This window comes from Thrips palmi, unplaced genomic scaffold, assembly GCF_012932325.1.
Source record: "Thrips palmi isolate BJ-2018 unplaced genomic scaffold, TpBJ-2018v1 HiC_scaffold_7, whole genome shotgun sequence".
NCBI classification, from domain to species: domain Eukaryota; kingdom Metazoa; phylum Arthropoda; class Insecta; order Thysanoptera; family Thripidae; genus Thrips; species Thrips palmi.
The window spans coordinates 5,080,671-5,095,133 of record NW_023144634.1 but is presented as its reverse complement, the minus strand read 5'-3'; the positions used below and the strand labels follow the sequence as shown (position 1 = coordinate 5,095,133).

The 14,463-nt window shown below is 60.5% G+C and overlaps 2 protein-coding genes across 2 annotated transcripts; both read right to left on the bottom strand.

The window, feature by feature from the left end:
- Positions 1-4,981: 4,981 nt before the first annotated feature.
- LOC117652732 (protein tipE) lies at positions 4,982-6,380 on the bottom strand. The gene is made up of 3 exons (XM_034397824.1): positions 5,883-6,380; positions 5,234-5,580; positions 4,982-5,027 (listed from the first exon to the last, which is right to left on the bottom strand). The coding sequence occupies exons 1-3, from the start codon at positions 6,378-6,380 to the stop codon at positions 4,982-4,984; spliced, it is 891 nt and encodes a 296-aa protein (XP_034253715.1).
- LOC117652393 lies at positions 6,377-9,353 on the bottom strand. Its single transcript, XM_034397267.1, has 2 exons — positions 7,712-9,353; positions 6,377-7,329 (listed from the first exon to the last, which is right to left on the bottom strand). Exon 1 carries the CDS (start codon positions 9,063-9,065, stop codon positions 7,722-7,724), a length of 1,344 nt encoding a protein of 447 aa, XP_034253158.1. The 5' UTR covers positions 9,066-9,353; the 3' UTR covers positions 6,377-7,329; positions 7,712-7,721.
- Between the last annotated feature and the right edge of the window lie 5,110 nt (positions 9,354-14,463).

Here is a 14,463-nt window from a genome sequence, read left to right as displayed (position 1 = left end):
AGCGGCGAGCCGAGTGGCAAAGTTCCTCTTCTTTCCGCGGCGCGTTGGGCCGTGAAGCGCCCTCACCCCTGTGCGACTGTGTGAGTGATGTGTGTGTGTGTGTGTGTGTGTCGTGCGCGTGTGTAGTCCTCCTCCTCCCACCTGCCCGGTCCTCTCATTCCCTCCTTTGTTTCTCTTGCTGTCCTCTATCTCCCTCGCACAAACACAGCCGCTGCAGTTGCCAGGCTTATCTCTCCGTTCTCGGCTGGATCCATGCCAAACGAGGTGGCGGGGTCACTGACGGCGTGGGTGGGGGAGGCCATGCCGGGGCACCAGGGGCCGCCAGGGGCGGGGCAAGGCGGCAGGGCTCTCGCCGAAACCGGCCCGAACCGGTGTTTGGACCGCAGCGTCGCGCAGCACCGCGCTGCTCCCGGACCGCCGCAGTGCCGCGGACATCACGCGGACGTCGAACCCCCGGGGGATGCACATTTTACCATCAATTTGCATGATGCTAACAGACACACACACACACGCACTCTGTGGTCGGCTGATTCCGAGCACTGTCCATCTGGCCCCCGTGCAGGTGTGAGTGAGACAGGCCTGCCGCCAAGTGTGGTGGCTTGCCCATCCCTGGCGACCGCAGGCGCTTCGGGCCTTCGGGCCGCCCACGCCCTGCTGCGGTCTGGTTCGGTTCGGCTCGTCCGAGCGCGGCCACTGCGGTCTGGTCGCCACATTACATATGTACGATTCGCCGGCGAGGACACACTGCTAATGACACCACACCACCATTACCGAACCGATGCCCGGGCCGCCTGGGCTTGACGGGGGCGACGCATTGTCATGGGAAATAATCCGATTCCGAGTCCACGTGTGCGTGCGTGCGTGTGCGGTTGGCGTGTCTGTGTGTGTCCGCCTGCGCCCGTTGCCTGGTCTAGGCCTGACGCGGACTGACGTGTGGGAGGGGCCTCAGCGGAGACACATGACATTTCCCGCTCGCAACGATTGCGGCATCGGCCACCAACCTGGGCGAACCTGGGCAACGCGCACGCTGCTGTGTGAGTGCGCCTGTTTTTCCCCCATCGGGCTGGCCTTTGCATTGGACACAGTTGAGAGAATCAATGGCTTTTCCAATCAATCCGCTTTTCAGTGGACACTGCCCTTGAGCCCCGCTGCCCTCCGTGTCGTCGGGGACCTTGGCGTGTGGCCGCCGTCCGGCCCGGTCACTTCCACTGTCTCTCTCGCACCCGCACGGGCCGCCCCGCGAGTGCGAGAGAGACGTAAAGACGAAAGTACAGTCCGAAATGGGGCGGCAGCCGATTGGACGGACCGCGGAGACCTCGTTCTCGTTCCCCGTTTTCAGCGCTGGCGGCGAAAGGGTTACTGCCGGTTCGTTTCCGCGCTGACGCTGTCGCGCTGACGCTCGCGCGCCCTCGGGCCACTCCCCGGAACCCGAATTCCGCGTCGCAGGTGTCTAATTTGCTCCCCAGAAAATGCCGAACGCCCGGGGGCGCGAGCATGCTTTCCAAAGGGGGGGGGGGGGGCAATTACCAAGCGCTCCACTGCTAGCGACAACCTCCATCTTCCATCCCCGAGAGGGGGCGACGGAAAGAACTTGTGCTTTTCGGAATCCGTGACTCACTCACCGTTGCGTCACCGCGACGTCGCCAGCGTTCCCGCGGTCTTCCCCGCGACGATGTCACCGCGGCGCTCCTACGGTGTCCCCGCGTCCGTGTAGTCCGCTGTAGTGCCTGAGGTCGCTGCTCCGCCGCTCCGCGTCTTCGCCGTGCTCGTGCCGCCCGGCGTGGACGCGGACTCCGCTAGTACGCGTCGCTGCCGCCGCGCTGCCCCTCCCCCTCGACTCCCTCGTCCCTCCCGGTGCCCTCTCGGCCGCCCTCACCGGCACTCTGTTGCGTGCCGACTGAGGAGGGCGGCGGCGAGGCGAGGCGGCGCGGCGCTGGAGGGCGGGCGGCGGCACGGGGGCAGGCAGGGGGTGTGTCCGCGACTCCGCGGCGGCCGGGTGGGTGGCAGGCCGTTGACGAAAGTGAGGCTCATGTTTATGCATGCCCGTAATGCCTGCCGTTTCTCCGTACTCTTGGAGGGACCCCCTTCGGGCCTTCGCGCCGCCGTGTTGCTGGAAGCGCTCGGCGGCCGCGCAACTTTGTATCGCGTCCGAACGCCGCCGCCGCGCCGTGCATCGGTGCAGCGCGGCAGAAAGCCCCGGGGGAACGCCCAGGCCGGGCCGGAGTCTCTCCGCTGGAGGGGTAGTGCCGCTTGGGCCGCAGGGATGCCCCAAGCAGGGTGGCGCTAGCGCCCGGAGATACTCCGCGTCGCGGTGGCGCGGAGTAGTGCCGCCTCGTCGGGGCTTCCCTGCTTGTCCGCAAGGGGTAGCGACGGCGCGCTTGTCTGTGACATGGCCCCGGGAGCAGAAATGAAACGGAATGTCGTACGAACTGCAAATATACATTTTATTGTACCAAACCGTTCTCTTTCAATCTAAAGAGTAGGCTGAAAAAACATGAAAAATGACAATCAACCGAACATACTTTGGTGTAAGCGTCGAACAGGTGATGAAACTATCGATAACAATATCCAACGCGTAATTTCCGCTCAAACAAATATGATCTAAGTAAAGAGTTTTCAAAATCATTGAGCTCAACGCTTTCACTTTATTCTTACGCTAGGCTGAGGGTGACAATTTAATATCTCACAGTAATGTGACAGGAACATTAAGAGTAACCAAAAGCTGTAGTATAAGGAATTGTACACTAATCAAAGACTGTGGACAAGCAAGTACTCAGAGTGTTAAAGAAGAAAAATGTTTCGGATCTAACTGCGTACTGTCCCTACGCCCATTTTAAATGGTACTGCTACATAGCATGAGTGTAAGAAGTCGAAACTATAAATGCGTCGCAAAGTCGGACTGAACAGAATAAGTGTTGGCAGTTTTAATCCCTGTTCTATGGCTTATATTCCAGGTGGGAACTTTACAAAACGAGGATAAAACGCTACAATTACTAGTTAACATTACCAGAAAGATCTAGTAGGTAAAATGGCTTTTTAACAATTTTTGATCCAAAGCTCGCTCTGAAACGCAGTGTAGAAGCTCGTATCATGTTCATTCTTAAGTTCCCATCTTGCCTTATAAATTACAAAATCACATCCAGTCTCGATGACGCTTATGACTGAAAGCAAAGCTTTCTTTATAAGCACACAAATTGTTTATGATCAAATAATATCATATCAACTTAACTTATAAGCATGCCTTTACACAATAACTTTATTCTCCTCCACAAGGTAGGGGGATGTGTTCTCACTCAGGAGGAAGGTAGTGAAGAATTAAATTATTGCATCCACATAAACCAGTCATCCCGAGTTGAGCAGGATGCGCAATTTCTTCCTGACCGTCTTTAAATATTATTGTGTAATATAAAAAGCGTATCACAGTAGTTGAGCTGAACAAAAGCACAAATACACAACTCCAATGCTAAATTATTTTTTCTGGGACGACGGAAAAATTGTATCAAAATCATTTTAACCAGGAACGTGATAATCTGCGTGATAGAAATGTTTAACTTTCTCGGTGCAGGGGCGTTCCATGCCATTGTTTCCGAAAGGAACTACGCACAGACATGGCTTAGCGTTAGGAACTACCTGTAACGGCTGGCTCATTAATATAATGGAAGGCACATAAGGGCAGTTACCCACCCTGAATATCAACCCAACTTTTCCCCCACTATATGAACACATGATAAGTTATTGCGCTGTGGTAGAGTCAACCTGCCGACGCAAGAGGCAAACAACTGCCGTGCTCCCAAGGGAAGCACAGCTACTGGTCGCCTCCTGTCTCGCAGAGATTGGGCGCTGACAGTTTTGCTTGTTGGTCCTGTTGGATCACACACATGCACTCACACAACACACAGCCACACTCACACACACACATATACACACGAACACCTCTTTCTTAACATACATATGTACACGAGTCTTGATAGTTGTTGATGGTCCGCTTCGTCCATTTCCACCGCCGTCTTTGGATTCGGGCTGCGCTTCCTTTTCCGGGGCGCCGGCTGAGGAGGGGTGGGGGGCGCCCACCGTCGTCCGTCCACCGTCCTCCATCCTCCGGTCGCCACGCCACCAGGGTCCACCAGGGTCCACCAGGGTCCACCAGGGTCCACACGTCGCGCGAGAGCCCAGTTCCCTACCTCGCCGCTTCAACCAGAGCAAACATTCTCATCTTGCTTTTGTCCCGGCCATTTAACCCCCTCTTTGGCACCCAACCAATTTCGGTTCCCAGTCCCTACGAGTCGATCGAGGTGAAATGACTTTCGCTATTAAAACTAGTTTCAGAAAAAAAAAACAACCACAAAGATACGAAATGGCGAGTCTATTCAGACGACTCGCTAGCTAGAGAACGGTAGCCGAGTCAGCCGTGCATAGCTGGCCTAGTGTTAGAAGTCGATTCGAAAAGTCGCCGCCTAAAATTACTTTGGCATCTGTAAAGTCCACGGCCTAGCGTGGTTCGCACCTTTCCTACGGGCTGTCTACCGTACCCTGTGCCGGCCGCACTGAAACTACCTACGTTGTCCAAGTTTCAAAAATTACGAATTGTGAAAAAGGAATGATTTAAAGGGAAACCGCTAGTGAAACCGCGAAATGATCAAATTATCTACGAACCTCCCAGTGGGGCACCTTGTTGGTGCCCCAGGGTTGGCACTAAGCGGTCCGGTGGAAGGAACCGCGGGCCGCACACGAAGCGACGCGAACCGCGGGTTCCGTCCTACCAACACCGGCATGCCCCTGCGGGGCGGCGTGTCTAGCACTGCGCGCGAGGGCGGGCCGCGGGGGGCCTGGGGGCCGCGGGGGGTTCTCGGGGCTCCTGGCGCCGCCGGTTGACGCTGGGGCGTGGCGGCGGGGAGTCGGAGCGGACCGACGGCAACCCGTCGAGGCCGTCGTGGCCGTCCGGGCCGTCCGGGCCGTGCAGGCCGTCGCCCCCCAGGAGTCGTCAGTACTCCTCCTCCTCGTCGTACTCCTCGTCGTTGTCCTCGTCACTGAGGGCAAGCGGAACAAAAACACAGTTAGAGATCCGGAAGCAGTAGTTGGCGGACAAAAACGCCAGTTGTTACACTGTCAACAAGATTAATTCATTCTGACGTCGTGTAGTTTCCACTCAGAAAGTGCCCAACAGTCAACATAAACTCTCACAGTTTTGTCGTTTTGAATGAACCTTTTGACAGTGTCGTAAATGCAGTCTTACTCGTCCTTGGTGGAGAACTTCTCGACGTAGGAGACGGTGTCCGTGGCGCAGGGCTTCTGGCAGCCGGGGCAGTACCAGTAGCACAGCACGCCGACGGACACCCCGAACAGCACGTTGGGCACGATGAGGGACAGCAGCAGGTGACGCAGCGTGTCCTCCCACGAGTAGCGCGCCACCACCATCTGCGGGTAGGCCCGCGAGTAGTAGCAGGGGAAGGGGATGCCGAGCCGCGAGTAGCCGTACTGCTTGGCGAACTCGGAGCAGTTGACGCGCGGCGGGTAGCCGCAGCCCTCCGTGTTGATGAGGAAGCGCGTCTCCGTGACGGCCCACTGCAGCGCCGCGCGGTCCTGCGGACGAACAACGGCCGTGAGTAGACGCACAGTGGGCCAGAAGACCGGTGGAGGTGGCCGAAATCAGAGACACCTTTTTAGCTCCAGAGTCGCTAAATGGGACTCGAACCGAGCGTATGACCCCACCAATGGATTGCTCTCCGAACGAGGAATCCATTGGTGGGGTCACACGTCTGGTTCGAGTCCTATTAAGTGACTCTGGAGCTCAAAACGCGTCTAGAATTTTGGCCGCCTGCACCGGTCTTTTGGCCCACAGAGGGCACGGTGCCCGACGGACTGACCACACTGACTGTACCCACCTGCGTGAGCGCCCACTGGTGGTACGGGATGTGGGAGTAGTTGACCCGGATCTGGTGGCAGCGCGGCGCGGCCGTGGTGCAGCCCTCGCGGCACGAGGCCCACGAGCAGTTGGTCAGCCCCTCGGTGTACACGTGGTCCGTGGCTACGCAGGTGACGGCGTCGCGCTCGTAGTTGGCCAGGATGCTGGAGATGGCGGGGTCCACGACGAAGGGGATGAGGAAGAGGAAGGCGAACACGGAGATGATGGCGGTGGTGCCCAGGCAGAGCGAGGTGTAGAACTTGGCGCGCTCCACCAGGTTGGCCATCTGGCTGGCCTGGCGGAAGGCGGGGCCCGTCAGACTGCCCGCCAGCCCCATGCTGCCCATGCTGCCGCCCAGCCCCAGGGTGCCGCTGTGCGACCGCGCCAGCCCGTTGAGCAGCATGAGCGAGCCCTCCCTGGAGCGGCCGCCGGGGCCCACCTCGGCGCCCATGATGATGGTGGACTCGTCGGAGTCCATGGTGACGGCGGTTGGAATCCTAGCAGACGCGCGCGTGCGTGCGTGTGTGTGCGATCACTGTCGCCTCGCCACTCATTCACAGTACCACTATCATTACAACTAGGATTATTATCGATTCGCGCTCGACGTACCCTCGACCGAACGGTACGAAACAAAAACAATTGACTACACTGCCGCCTTTGCTTCTACTCGCGAAACAATTGATAAGCGTTCCCGTTGAGGGAAATACCAAGGCGTGCCCAAACGATAGGGAAACGAAAACGAAAAACAACAACCGAAATGTATATCACTTGAGTGTAAAAGTGTCCGCCGCAGGGCGTTTCAAAAACTCGTTTCGGAAACTCGTTTTGAAGCGTGCGGCTCAATGCCTCTGGACGCAGTCCCCTCCCCGTGCCGGCGCGGGCTCGCGCGGGACGGGCGGATGAGAGCTAAGTGTGTTCGCGGTCTTCGACGTGTCTTCAGCCAGCCTTCTAGTCTTCGCTCCGCGCTCGTCGGAGTGGACTCGACGACAAGCAAGCGCGGACTTTTTCAAGGATGCCACTGTCTTCTTTAGAGCGGAGGAGAATTTTCAGAGGGACTTACTGACTCGTTTCTTTCGAAACAAATCTTTCTTCTTTTTGTTTCGTCTTCTTCTGACTGATTTGGAAAAGAGGGCGAAAAATCCGCTGGGTCGTCGTCGGAGGCTGAAGATCCAACCAAACGGGGGATTCTTGAAGGATCGGGGAGGAAGGGGTCACACGAAAGTAAATAGGAGGGGTGGGGGTAGTTCTCCGTGCAGAGACGATAGAGAGAGAAAAGTTAAAAAAGGAAGCCGAAAGAGAAAATGGTGTGGCTCGAAGAAATTTGGCGTGCTTGAAGAAGATTGGCGTGGCGTGACGGCTTTAGTGCTCCTGCAGCGAAAACACACTATGCGGCTGGTGCACCGGGCTCTCCTCCAAGAGGGGAATGCCTGCAACAGATCGATACAAAGTCATTAGTGAAGGGATTCAATCGGCGAGGCGTGGCGTCGCGTGGCGTGGAGGGGCGCCGACCCCACTGTCCACAACGGCCGAACTGCCGAGGGGGCAATCTACGGCGTCGTTTGTAAACTTATCGATCAAAAGGGGTGTTGTTGTTGTTGTTGTTGTTGTTGTTGTTTGTTGTTGTTTTTTGCTGTTGTTGATGACGATAATGTTGTTGTGTTGATGTTGTCAGGTTATCTCTATTTGAAAAATGTTACCGTGCTGATTGAAATAATTATTGTGCCCTCCTGAGGGAAATTTAACCGGCAAATCGTGAGAGTGTAACCCCTGAAAGAACATGCAAACAGTGCTGGAGCCCAGCTGCCTTACGTGAGGGATCTCAGAGGGCCATGGGGTCCGTCCCCCCGCCCGTGTCGAGCGCGCCGAGCGAGCCGTCCTTGCTGAGGACCTTGGCGAGGGCGGTGCCGCAGCACTTGAAGCGCATCTTGGCGTCGTCGCCGACCTCGACGGTGCGCTGGCAGAGCAGCAGCGTGAGGCAGGAGACGATGAAGAGGACGGAGGGCAGCAGGGACGCCACCACGAACTCGCGGTACGTGGCCTCGAGGTCGAAGCGCGCCACCACCATGTCCGTGTTGAGCTCGGCGTAGAAGCAAGGGAAGCGCGCGCGCGCGTTGTGGTCCGAGCCGTCCTGGCCGTAGTCGCGGAGGAACTCGCGGCACTCGTCGCGCAGTGTGTTGACGCAGCCCTCCAGGTTGATGAGCAGGCGGCTCTCGTTGGCGATCACCAGGTCCTGCTCGGGCGGCGCCACGACGCGCGCCTCGTCCAGCGGCACCGGGTTCCACACGCTCAGGTGCGACAAGTACGTGAAGTTGGTGAGGTCGGTGAGCGCGCTCTTGTCCAGCAGCGTGCCGTTGATGCAGTCCGTGGCCTCCACGCCGCGCGACGTGTTGGTGATGGTGTGGCACGACGCCATCAGGATGTTGTCCTGCCGCGCGTTCCACACCTCCGAGTCCGAGTCGTTGAGCATGGCGCTCTGGCAGCGCGACAGGTACACCTTGTCGCCGCTCAGCAGGATGGTGTTCTTGTTGCGCGTGGGGATGTCGACGCAGCGCCGGTCGCAGTTGTACGGCGTCTTGATGCGCTCGCACAGCCCGCGGTGGCAGTTCTGCAGCCCGTCCATCTCGATGCACGTGATCTTGCCGCGCCGCCCGGAGCACTTGAGCGGCGCCTCCGTCTCCGTGAACTCGCACTTGAAGGCGTCCGTGATGTTGATGCACGTGCCCATGGTGCAGTTGAAGGTGCCCGTCAGGTTCTTGCACTCGTCCGCGATGCAGCGCGACTTCTTGGCGTTCTCCTGGTCGATGCCGTAGCACGTCTTGTTGGCCGTGTGGCTGCAGTTGGCGAACAGCAGGCTGGAGCCGTTGCGGCGCAGCGACACGTGGATCTGGATGCACGCGCCCGACGACTTGCTGAGGCACCACTCGCCGCACGTCCCCCAGTCGCACGACTCGCGGTTCACGGCGCGCGTCGTGGTGCACATGACGGGCACCTCGGACACGCCCGAGTTGAAGGCGCGCAGCGACGGCATGTACACGGCCACGGACAGGTACACCAGCGCCACGGAGCTGAGCACGGCCGTGAGCTGGCACAGGCAGATCACCCCGCAGATCTTGTTGTCCTGCGGGGGGATGAGAGGCTCCTCCACGTGCGTCTGCTTCGGCATGGTCGGCGAGGGGAGGGCCCCACGCCCCGCCCCGCGCCCCGCGCCCCCGGACTACGGGGCGGCAGTCACCTGGAAGAACGGCGCGTCAGGGGGGCCGGCCGCGCGCACGCCACTCCGGGACGCACTCACACACTCAACGCGATGCAGTCACACACACACACACACTCACTCAGCCACACTCGCGCATTCAGAGCAACAACTGTCCCCGGGCCCATTTTTCGCTGGCGCCTCATTGTTCGCAAAGGGCAAGGGTACTTCCTTGGTTCCCCGGGGGGCCGCGTCCGCACCCCCCCCCCCCACCTCTCCGGCCTCCGTGCCGGTGTGCCGCACAGTGTGCCGGTTGGACGGCTTGACCTACAAACCGAGTCCCGAGGCAGCCCTCCGCGGAACAGACAGATGCAAATCCAGCGCGACCGGCAAAAACAGAAAGCCGACTTGGCTTTGTTTCGGACAAGATGGTCTTGATGGTCATCATTGAGTGGGCGATTTAGATTGCAGCTACAGGACTGCAGACAGGTGCTGCACGTGGCGTTCGACCTGGAGGCCCGAGAGCCTCGCCTGCTTCGCTTGCTTCTTTGCCCTCCGAACCCCACGAGTTGGAGAGAGACAGCTTGTTGGCGTGATGCTATTAAAACCGGCATCGACCGGCACGCGGCCTTTCTTGGCGTCGCGAACCTTTAAATACTCCTACACTGTACCCGTGAGAAAGGTCTCGGGCCGACTCGACTACACTGTAGGCCGCCACGAACACGAAGGGCCGTGTGGCCGGCCGTGTGAGCGTGGACCCGAAAATTAGCGTCACCAAATCGCGCTACGATCTCCAGCGGGGTGGAGCCGACGGCCTCGACCCCCACGGGACGCCGCACGAGTGCGAGAGAGACAGAGCGACAGTGTTCGGAAGCCGGTCGCTGGTGGACACCAACAAGGCCCGATTGCTGTGAGCGCAGGTGTCACATCGGCGAGCAATCCTGTTAGCCGCGTCGCCGCGTCGCCGCGCTGTCCACAACGGGCTCGCCCTTTTACGTATTTCGAAGCCCTTCCCTTCGCCTCGCCGTAATCCATCCACTCGGGCCTAAGTGCAGTCAGGCTGGGCGTGCCGCGGCGCGCCGGCCATCCCATTGATTGGAACAGAGGCCCTCGTTGGGCTGGTCAGGGAAGACGCCGATAAAGCAGCCCGCGCCGTGTATTTGGGGCTCGCCAACGCCTGCGAACGATCATGTGTGGTCTAGCCCTTAATGGTAATGGTAACGAGGCGGCGGTGTAGGCCAGCCCGCCGCACGGCCGTGCGCTCGGTCCGCTGGGTTGCCTACCCGGCTCTTCACAGGCGCTCTCCCGGTAGCGTTTCCACAGCCAGAGCTCAAACTTTCTCACTAAGTACACTCTGATTTTTCTCTTTTCGCCAATTTTTTGGTTGCCCTGCACCTCTTTCCCGCCACCATTCTCGTCTCCACGCCGAGTGGCCCAGCGGCCCAGAGGCCCAGCCACAGGCGGTGACACTATGTACACTGTACACGAGGCTCACCGGCCTGGTCACTTGTAATTAGGCTTGTTGTTGTTGATGGTGTTGTTGGTGGCGGCCGTCTAGCCCACGCCGTCTAGGGTGTCCGTGGGTGTGGCCTGCCGGGACTGCGCAAGCCGCGCAAGCAGGGCAAGCAGGGCACTGAGTGCCTGACGGGCGGAGAGTGTCGCCCCACCCCGCCCGCGAGGATAGCGTTACTGGGTTATTCACAAGGTGTGCCATTTCCGGAGAGTGTACGAGCACGTCAAATCCCGATGCGGCCACCACGCCCCGCCACGCCCCGCCACGCCCCGCCACGCCCCGCTCAGCAGGCGTGACGGCAAAATCGATGCATCGTAAGCCGTGGCCGCGGCGGGGCGAGTAACGCGCCGCCCGCACCCAGCTGTGATTCCGCGCCGGGGTCCCCGTCGGGTTCCCCGTCGGGGAAACGCGGCGCCGAGCGGCCTCGCGCTGTCCCTCTCGCACTCACGGCCGGGGCGGCCGGGCCGCGGGGGTGCGGGAGGGACAGCGAGGATGCTGTCGGGCCAATTGCAGTGCGGAAGGCGGAAACAGTCGGAAGCAGCGTGCAGGCGGCGGGGCCCTGGGCGGCGCGGGGCACGGCGGCCTTGACGTCGCCAAATGTTGGTCCCGACGCGCGATCGATAGCGGTAGCGGGCGGCGGGTTCGAATCCCGGTGGGGGCCGCGTGAGAAGCAAGAAGGAGGTGACGGGTTGCGGCCCGCAAAGCCCGCAGTCCTAACGCTGGCCCAACGCTGGCCCGGGGAGACATTACCGCCGGCAGTTAAGGTGGACGTGAGTTAGAGCCGGTGCGGCGTCGCCGGCCTCGTCCAGTTAGGTCTCGCCCCGGACCGCCCCAGGGCCGGACGAGCAGCGAGCCCTCTGCCCACTGGACCCAGCGTCCGGCCACGGGGCCACCTCCCCTCCGTGTCTCCGAACGCCACAACGAGGGTCGCCATCTTCAAAGGGATCAAGGAGAACACACACATACTGACACACACTCACACTAACACGTCCGCGTTCACATGCACACACGCTTTCACGCACACTTTCGCACACGCTTTCACACGCACGCACACGCGGCGCGGGCGGCCAGGGTGTTGCTGGGCCGCGGCCACGGCGCGCCACGGCGACGGCGAGCTGGACCCAGCAGCACCCCGCCGCGCCGCCCTCGCCACGTGGGCGGGCCGCGCTATGCGGCGCTACGCCCAGCAGCCTGGCACGGCCGCATGGCCGCTCACACACATGGTCCACGCGCTGCCGCCGCTGCCGCCGCGCACCCCCATGGCCGTCCTGCAGCCCGTCGTCGCTGCCGCGGCGCACGTCACGCCGGAGCCACGCCCGCCTCCGTGACGACGGGGGCCTTGGCCAGCGGCCGCCCGGGGTGTCCTGGAGCCGCCCGAGTCCCGGAGCACGTCCTGGCGCACACAGGCACAGCGCGCGCGGCCTGCCAGCAGCCAGCACTGGCAGCCGAACCAGGCAGGCTCTGGCGGGGAACTGAGGCAGACGGGCAGCACCGCGCGCCACCCCCACCACCCCGTCGAGCTGGCCGAGTGCCAGGACGGGGTGCCGGCTGGGAGGCGGCTAGGCAGGCGGCGCGTCGCGGCGCGTCGCGGCGCGGACCCCAGCCCTGGGGCTGCTGCGGGTACCCGCGGTGGCACTCGCCGCCCCGCCAAGCTGCGCCAAGCCCTGCCAACGCGGCCATCTTCTCGAGGTCCTTCTTCGTGCTCCGCTTGGTGCGGAGGTGGTAATGCAGTGGCGTGGCCGCCATGCCGCGCCAGCATTGCCACCTCTTCAATGGCATGACGTCACGCGGCGTGCCGCAGTGAGGGGCGGAAGTGGAGGGGAGGCCCGGCTCGGCTCGGCCCGGCTCGGCTCGGCCCAGCTCGGCTCGGCTCAGCTCGGCTGGGCTCGGCTCGGCTCGGATCAATAGGGGGACGAGGCCGAATGTTGCCGAGCCACTGCAGCCCCCGGGCTCCCCTCCGCGCGCCCTACTTCCTCACAACAACCCCCTCCGCGCTCCGCCGCTCCGCCCACCGTGTCCGCCTTGTTCACTCCGCGGTGGAGGCGCCAAAGTTTGAATTTCGCGCCGGCTAGTCCACCGCCATGGCTTGCGTCGGGCCAGAGGCCCTGGCCCAGGGGCCCACTCGTTGGATCGGCTGCTATTTTCAGTGACTTTGACTGGATAACAACAGCCATCAATTAAAATGAAGGCTTCAATGCTGACAGTGGTTTTGGTCTGTTGGATTCCTTAGACTGAAGAGCTCCGTTCCGTAACTTATTTGAATTAGTGACGTGTTCAACTCTTCAAACACAAAATTGGAGTATGAAATTAAGTTGAAGGGGAAAGTGGGGGAGAAAAAGGACAGGGTGAGAAAATTTCATCCTTCCAGAGCAAGTTTGACTGAGCCAGCTTTGAACCAGTTACATATATCAACATTGAAATATGTGTGAAATGTGTGTCGAGATGTATAAACCACAGGGGGTGCCCCTTTCTCAACATGTTCTTTTCTACCCCACCTTGCACTTAGATGTAAAAAAAACAACATATTTTTAACTTAATTTTCAACAACAGTGAGCGTGGATTGAAGTAAATGCTATGAAGAGGAGTCGGCCGTTTACTTGTTAACCCTCCCATTCAGCCAATCAGCTCATCCGTCCTCGTCCACTCCACTGTAACGGGCGTCTTTCGTTTCGACGGACTGCATTGCGACTCTGCGAATCGTCCTCCCTGACATGCGCCCCGTCGGCATACTCCCGCCGTGTTTACTACTGGCCGAGTCATAAAACCTTTTACAGCGTGCACTGCAAACCGCGCAGGGGTTCCAGAATGTCACTCCACGGCAAACAAACCCGGGCCAGGACTGGCCGGGACCGACCTGGGACGCAAACACCCCGCCGCCTCCTCCCCCCTCCCCGTGCTCATCCTCGTCCAGGAAAACAGCGTCGGTGGCCTGCTGGGCCTGGCTGGGCCTGGCGCCCTTCCTTCGCAGGCCAGCCGATGGCTCGGCCCATGGCTCGGCCCATGGCTCGGCAGCGAGGCCAGAGGGCCAAAGGTGCTCGTGTCATCGCGTATATAATTGAAGGCATCGATCCACGGGCAAAAGTATACGGCCGGCCCAGACCAGAACTCGGCGGCGAGGCGCAGCGCGCTATGCAACCAGCAGCGACAACGAGGAACAGCCGCGAGGACCCCGTCAACAACAGCGAAAACAACAACAGCGATGAACAACAACAGCAACAACAAAGAGAACAACAACGACGATGACAACAACAACAATATGATGCAGATGAGGCGGCGGGCGCTGTTTCACTGAGTGTGTTGTGTGTTTGGCGTGTGTGTTGTGAAGGCGGCCGCTGGCTGGGCGCGCCAGGCCCGCGGCGCGTCCTCGGGTGCGGAAGCCACCCTGGGACACCCACCTGTTCGCCTCCAAGTCGCCCCCGAGGGTGGTCGGAGGGCCGTCTCCCGCGGCCTGGTCCTCGCTGGAGCGACCCGCTGCGACGGCGGGGCGTCGGCGGCCTGGGCGCGGACCTCGGCGCTGGCCTCGGCGTCGTGCTCCACGATGGCTTCTCGCTCTCGCGCTTCGCGCTGGCGGCCGGGACCGGGGCGACGCCGGGCCGGGGGGCGGCCTGGCGAACCCGCGGCTCTACCGCGGCTGCGACACCACTGAGGCCGCTTTCGCGAGGCACGTGGTGGGGGGCGGTGGTACCGTCCCCGTCTCTTGAACCGCGAGACTGGAGTCGCATCCCCTTTTCCTGAACGTTTTTTTGTGGGACTTTTTGGCCCATGTTAGTCCAAACAGCTGACCCATTTATTGGTGTAGCAAATTTTCACAGTAGGAAGGCAAAAATATTAGCTGCCTCAACTAATATGCATGCTGCG

What these genes read in the sequence shown, in the direction of transcription:
- LOC117652732 (XM_034397824.1), bottom strand. Translation starts at nt 6,380, where the DNA reads ATGGACTCCGACGAGTCCACCATCATCATGGGCGCCGAGGTGGGCCCC. An exon ending in ACCAGTGGGCGCTCACGCAG is followed by an intron (nt 5,581 to 5,882) that starts GTGGGTACAGTC and finishes GTTCGTCCGCAG; the next exon opens with GACCGCGCGGCGCTGCAGTG. An exon ending in AAGTTCTCCACCAAGGACGA is followed by an intron (nt 5,028 to 5,233) that starts GTAAGACTGCAT and finishes GCTTGCCCTCAG; the next exon opens with TGACGAGGACAACGACGAGG.
- LOC117652393 (XM_034397267.1), bottom strand. Translation starts at nt 9,065, where the DNA reads ATGCCGAAGCAGACGCACGTGGAGGAGCCTCTCATCCCCCCGCAGGAC.